The sequence below is a fragment of the Panicum virgatum genome, chromosome 8K, assembly GCF_016808335.1.
Source record: "Panicum virgatum strain AP13 chromosome 8K, P.virgatum_v5, whole genome shotgun sequence".
NCBI classification, from domain to species: domain Eukaryota; kingdom Viridiplantae; phylum Streptophyta; class Magnoliopsida; order Poales; family Poaceae; genus Panicum; species Panicum virgatum.
Window position 1 is genome coordinate 24,257,963 of NC_053143.1, and position 6,670 is coordinate 24,264,632.

The 6,670-nt window shown below is 46.7% G+C and overlaps 1 protein-coding gene across 1 annotated transcript; it reads right to left on the reverse strand.

The window, feature by feature from the left end:
* Window positions 1–1,332: 1,332 nt before the first annotated feature.
* LOC120646232 lies at window positions 1,333–3,016 on the reverse strand. The gene is made up of 4 exons (XM_039922901.1): window positions 2,811–3,016; window positions 2,633–2,725; window positions 2,011–2,115; window positions 1,333–1,920 (listed from the first exon to the last, which is right to left on the reverse strand). The coding sequence occupies exons 1-4, from the start codon at window positions 2,967–2,969 to the stop codon at window positions 1,588–1,590; spliced, it is 690 nt and encodes a 229-aa protein (XP_039778835.1). The 5' UTR covers window positions 2,970–3,016; the 3' UTR covers window positions 1,333–1,587.
* Between the last annotated feature and the right edge of the window lie 3,654 nt (window positions 3,017–6,670).

Below are 6,670 nucleotides of genomic sequence, written 5' to 3' on the forward strand. Positions count from 1 at the left end.
CTGGACCAAAGCGCTGGGTGACGAGCTCCTTGAGGCGCTCCCAGGATGGCATGCCCTCGTCCTGCTCGAGGGCGTAGTACCAGGTCTAAGCCATGCCCATCATGTGATATGAGGCGAGCCAGACCCTATCCGAAGCTAGGGTGCGCTGACTGCGGAAGATCTGCTAGCAGCGGTGCAGCCAGTTCAGCGGGTCTTCAGCGCCGTCGTAGGAGGGGAAGTTGATCTTGCTGAAGTGCGGAACCCCCAGCCGCTCGCTAGCACCGCCATGCCCTTGTGCCCCTGGCGCCCCGAACGAGGGCATGGTGAAACCATCCGGGATCGGCGATGGCGAGTGGGAGAACGGGATGCTGGTGATCGGCAGGGACGGCGCCGTAGTGGACGCCGCGCTCGTGGCGGCGGCGGCCGACGAGGAAGAGCCTGCCATCGTCATAGATCCAAACCCTGTCATCCCGTAGGGGAAGGACGCGGTGAAGGTCGGCGCACGCTGCGACTCCAATGCCTTCAGGCGCGCCTTGATGTCGTCCAAGGCGTCCAGGCGGCCGAGGACCTTGGTCATCATGGCCGCCAGTCCGTCGATGGTCGTCGGCGTAGGGTTCTTGCCTTCGTCGCCTGGCATAGCTGATACCAGGTTGAATGAGGGGGCTTGCGCAGCTGCCGGCGAGTGGGCGCTGTGGCTGCGAGCGGCGGTGACGGAGGAGGAGGTGGTGTGCGTGGCTTGCGCGAGAGACAGAGAGGGAGGCGGCATTGGGGGATGCCCCGTGAGGCAAGGGCAAGAATATTGCCTGGCTTGATTCTCTCTCAGTTGTTTAGGGATACTTATATCCTTTTACAAACCAATTAATTTATGGAAACAATTAAAATATCTAAAGGAGCAGATCTTAGCCACTAGTGCGACGGCGACGTTGATACGTGCTGATCGGCGGCAGCTGCGCCGGCTTTGGCGCATGGGCCGACTGGGCCTGGCCCATAACACTCTGCTGACATGTTATTGATGTGGACGATGGCATGGCCACTGACGTGGATGATGATGTCATCATGGAGGCCCATTTATTGACAGGCCAAAATGAGCACGTACCATTTTTTCGAAGGGAGTGCAGCCCATTTATTAGCAGGCCAAAATGATTACCGGGCCAAATGTTCCTAGGCCCAGCAGCACACTAAATTCAACAAAATATATGGCCCAACAAATTTGAACAGCTTATTTTTCACAACCATTTCAGCCCAGCCCAAGAAAAACCATACCATATAAAAGTAGTAATTTTTTCGCACAATAATCAATTTCAATATTAGCACACAGATACATCATCTCTAGTTTTCATCCAGATTCTAACACATCCAACAATCCAGAAATTGAGCATGACAACACACAAGTTTGTTGAAGCAACATCACATCCCATCCCATGATGTGTTCTGCAACAAAATGCTGATGCAGTAACAAAAGTTTATTGCAGAACACATCCAATCCCATGGCATATAGGCACTCCACCAAAAACAGCAAAACACTACAGCAAGCAGCAGCAGAATGGTAGCAGTGGTACAGCAAAACAACATATGCAGCTGCTTAACTCCGTCGAACCTGACTTAGCACTAGTTCAAGTTTCGCTTCCAGCTCAGCTTACTTCTTACTTGTCTCTTCTTTGTCCCGATTCTTCCCTCCTCTGTTTCATGTACTTTCATTGTCAAATCATCAATCTGTCTATGTTGGGTGTTGATAATCGACCGAAGTTTAGCATTCTCTGCTTGCAGATCTGGGACAGCACCATTTTGTTCACTGGATGTAGGCTGTGCAATCTCGATCCCCACATTGCAAAGGAACTGATTCTTTCGTGTTCTCTCAGCAAGCACATCAGCTACAACCTGATTCACAACCTTGGGTGCTTCACTTTCTGTAGTTGTAGATAACTTGTTCTCCATTTGAGCCTAGCAAGCATGCAGCAAGCATGGTTCATGATCATTAGCTATAGATTGAAAGTGATAATTTGAAATAGCATCATTTAGAAGCTGACTTACAATTGCAGCCTGCACAGCAGGCGTGTAGCCCTTCGTTTTCTTGTTGTAGTGGCAGTCCTTGAACAAATCAAATGCATCAGGTTCATGACCACTGTACTTATCTCCCTGAAAACATATACATGTATAATCTTTATTCACAACACCTGATAGTAGCAAAACATTGAAGAAACAACAGTACACTAGAATACATTTGACATATATTTCTGCAGCAAAAATATGTTCTGTACATTTTTAAAAATAGAACCTGATAACATAAGCATTGTAGACAAGTACACTAGAATAGATTTGACATATATATCTCTGCAACAAGAACATGTTCTTCGCAATAAAATAAATAAATTGATCTAGACAACATAAGCATTATGAAACTAGAAGCATCATTTTTGAAATCTGAATGAACTATGCACAGGAAAAAAGATCAGGACTAGTTGAGCCATAATCCAAAATAAATTACTGATTTGCTAAAAAATGATAGGACAACATCATTTCTAGCTAGTGTCAGAACAACACTATCACTTCCTGCTAGCGAAACTATTTATTATGAACCACATATTGAATGTACAAGTGAATTAAGGTATATAGAAGATGATAGATGTACTGAACATCAACATAGGTAACTTACAATATTTTCAACAAAGACCATGTAACTCTGGGACCCGGTAGTTTGATGTAACATAACATTATCTCGGTTGTCTTTGTTCGTTTGACATATGTCCTACATCATTGACAGAAGTAATGTAAGGCGTGTCGCACAGTAGGATGTACATGCAAGAGTTCAGTTTTTGGGAAGAAAAACATACCATTTTTTCTGGAGCCTTCCATGATTCCACAAGGTCAATCCACTGTTTATCAGACATGGAATTGATTGGAGAAGTTTTCATAACTAAATGTAGTGGAAAAGGATCGAAAAATGTCTTCTTCAGCCTGTAACGTTGTTGGCGAACCGCAAGCTTCATCATCTCAATACAAGCTTTCTTAATTGTCGGATTCCTTGTGTCAACATCAAACTTTGCCTATTCAAGTTGAAGATATATAAGAAATTTAATATATTAAAATGAACAACGACATTGCGGCAATGTTGACGTTGTGGCGACCGTGGATGCGGCGAGTGTTGACGTGGTCGATGGCGTGGCGACCGGCGAGCGCAACGGGGCATCCTGGTGGTGGGCAAGGCGGACGCCGTGCTGGTGTTGGGCGAGGCGGATGCCGTGCAGCGGAGAGCAGCCTGGACGGTGCCGATTCGGGATGGTGGGCGTCGTCGATGGCGGATCTACATGAACTGCCTCCCCGAGCAACACTCCCTCGTCCCTCAGACCCAAATCCTCGCCGGATTCCATCCGCGGCGGAGAGGAAAAACGGGGTGGCGGAGAGGAAAAACGGGATCTGGGTTTCGTCCAGCAACCTCAAAATATTCAAATACATAAAAGTAAATAACGAGGCTGGGCACTAGCAACCAACTGGCCTGGTGGTAGATGAGCTCAATGTTATGTCTCAGGTGCTGGGTTGGAAACACCGTCACGCCGCAATTTTTTTGGTTTTGTTTGCGGGCCAATAATAGAAAGCTGGAAAGAGTATAAAAAGAATACGTCCCCCATCTATAACACAGAAGCTAATGGCGCAGTGGTAAGGAGTCCGTTGGTAGGTGGAGCTCTTTTTTTTTTTTGGCTATTTTTCTCATTTAAACGCAGCCACCAGGGCATCATGTAGTTAGTGGGCTATACTGTGACGGATTCATTAGAACGTCACTATATTTTGAGTCTAATATCCATTGTTGCAAATCTGTGACGTTCTCGGAATCCGTCACTAAAATTTCGTCACAGATTAAATAGATTGTTGTAGTGCTCCGCCGGCCTGTGCCACATCAATCGTGTTGACGACTATGGACTCGAGGCAACAAGAAGACAGAACAGATCATGGAATGTTGATTCGAGGAGCTGCGTGTAGCGTGGCGCCATTTTTATCGCTCGGCCAGTCCGTGTAGTCATGTATACATGTTGGCAGAGCTCTTTGCCGATTTTTCAAAAAAACATGTTGGCAGAGCTCTTGCCGGTTTTTTTATTTTAAAAAACGGTATTCTTTGTGCTTGGATGTCCGATCAAATTTTTTATCAGAAGGTCAGTCGTAACATTAATAAATAACAATTGTAACATCATAAATCAACTCTCGCGACATAAAAAATAGGTAAAAAATATGTATACAAATAGCTCTGATATCCGATTCAAGGATAAAAATTCTCATCGCAACGTAACATCATGTTTCATGCAACATCCACCGCAATATAAATAATAAAAATAATTGCAAACGTACTGGTACTTATATTATCTCTACAACATGGGTCGGAGCGTCTGATTTTTTCTGAACATCGGACGTCTTAATCTTAGCATTGCCGGAAAAATTACACAACATTGAGTCATTGAGAGGCCCCTTGATCTCGGGGGGCGTAGGCGGGTCCGAGGAGGATCAGAGAGTGGATCTTCTATGTGTCCCAGAGCGCTTTCACAGACATCCCTAGCCTGATGCCTCGATCACAGTGGTAAAGTTTGGCTGTATGTATCCACCATTTTGTGGATATAGAGGCCGGATTAATCTTTTATCTAAAAAATTGCGTGCTACGATGATGATCTTCGTGCACATCCCTTGTCTGTGGTAAATAATGGGAGGATAGCTATAGTATTATTATGGTGAAACTAAAGGACTTTCCAGGATATATGATCCGAAGGGCCCAAATGTGGCAAAGATGAGTCCTCATGTTGGATTTGATTTGATTTGTACAGATATTTAGTTGTGTTGCTTTTGTTCATTGATAAAAGTTTTACAACCCATGTATCCCTATGGCCCCCCTATCTATTGTTATCGTGATACTTTATGGTTATTATCCTCGGTTTTGTGAGGACCAATGGTGGTCACCTCAGATAATAAGTAATTTGATAATGTTGTATGGATTTGATGTATCTCATGGCTCGTGATGTGCAAGTGTAAGATGCAATGTGGCGATCGACGGCATGCGGTGAGGTCAAGCGAAAGGTTCATGCTGATGGACCAACAGTGGTGAAGGGTGAAAGCGAGTAGACTTGGACTGAGAGACCCAAGGAGTCCGGGCGGAGTCATGGATGGTCCACTTAGTACACGGAAGATCAAGAGTACATGGATCTGATGTAGACGGCGTCAGTCAAGTCAAAGCGGAAGGCAATGGCAAGTTCGAATAGGCTGCCCCTGCGGCGGGAGCGGGGAAGACTTGAAGGTGTCGAAGTTGGGTGGAGGCCGGATACGCGTCGACATCGGAGGTGGCAGGTTTACCGGTTTGATCCTCAAAATCGAGTGGCGGCAGGTTCATCGGTTCGGCCCTCAAAACCAGGCGGCGGCAGATTTGCTGGTTTGGGCCTCAAAACCGCGAGCGCGTCCGATGTGGCCGGATGGCGGTTGCGGAGGGCACGTGGCGTCATCGCGAAGCTTGCGCCGAGGCGAAGTGATGTCGTAAAGGCGGTGTGTCCGTCCGGTGGTCCAATAAAAAATTTGACGGTTTTACCCCTTAGGGGTATTTAGGTTGTATGATTTATGTAAGAGCATTTTGGTCATTCCACAGTTGCTTATATATATGTGGAAGACCTGTGTGGGCAGCTTAGAGGTCCTCTCATTTGTGGGTGATAGTTTGTTTTTGGATTAGATAGAGAGTGGATTATTGTTTTGATCTTTTGGCAATCTTACCTTTTTGTGTGCTCAAGAGTAGCTTGCAACCAGATCTCATGGAGTAATTGAAATATCCTATTCGTGTTCAATCTTGTACTCCGGAGCATTTTTATTTTTTCACTATTTTTGAATATTTTTCATGCGACTTTGGATTCTGAAGTTATACTTGACTTTTTTCACAATGATTTTTTTCACCAACTTTTTTCTGAATCTGTTAATTGTTGAGTTTGTGCATTCATGATTCGAGTTTCCACAGATTCAATACGTCACATGATGCGGAGCTTTGTACAAGAGAAAGAAAACCCTCTTCTCTGGGCATCAACTTATCATGCAGGTGAATGTCTTGACCCAGTAGCAGTTGCTGAAGCAAAAGCTAGGCGGAATGCAAAAAAAGGCTCAGGCGTGTCAAGCAGCTCAAATATTGATTACAAAAAAAGGCCCAGTAGTCACATCGGCTTCTTGTTTCTTCAAATTCGGGATCAATGGGGTCGAGGGACGGGGTCGAGGAACAGAATACGGTGTTTATGAGAGGTTTTACAAAACGGGGACGTAAATGACTCCGCGTTTCCGGAACGGGATCAATATTTTCAGGTCGAGGAACGATACCCTCGAACCCGATTTATGTGACTATGGTTCGAGCAGGTGAAGCATTCGCTGAGCGAGCACCTGTGGCACCGCGGTGGGCACTGTGCGCCCGGCGGCGCGTGGAAGATCGGAGATAGGGCGGCTTCGCTTGATGGACAGCTGCCGGTGGCGGCGGAGCACTGCGCTCCCTCAAACGGTCGTGGGAGTGCGGGGCGAGCAGCCCGTCAAGGCGAGCTGCCCAGCAGGATGACCAGCCCATGTGGCGATGGGCTTCGCGTCGCGGCCCAGAGAGGAGGCCAAGTGGGGCAGACGGGGCAGTGGCCCAGGAGCAGCACCGAGGCGGGCCCAGAAGGAGCAAGCTCGTGCCTTAGCCCAGGCGGAGAGGCAG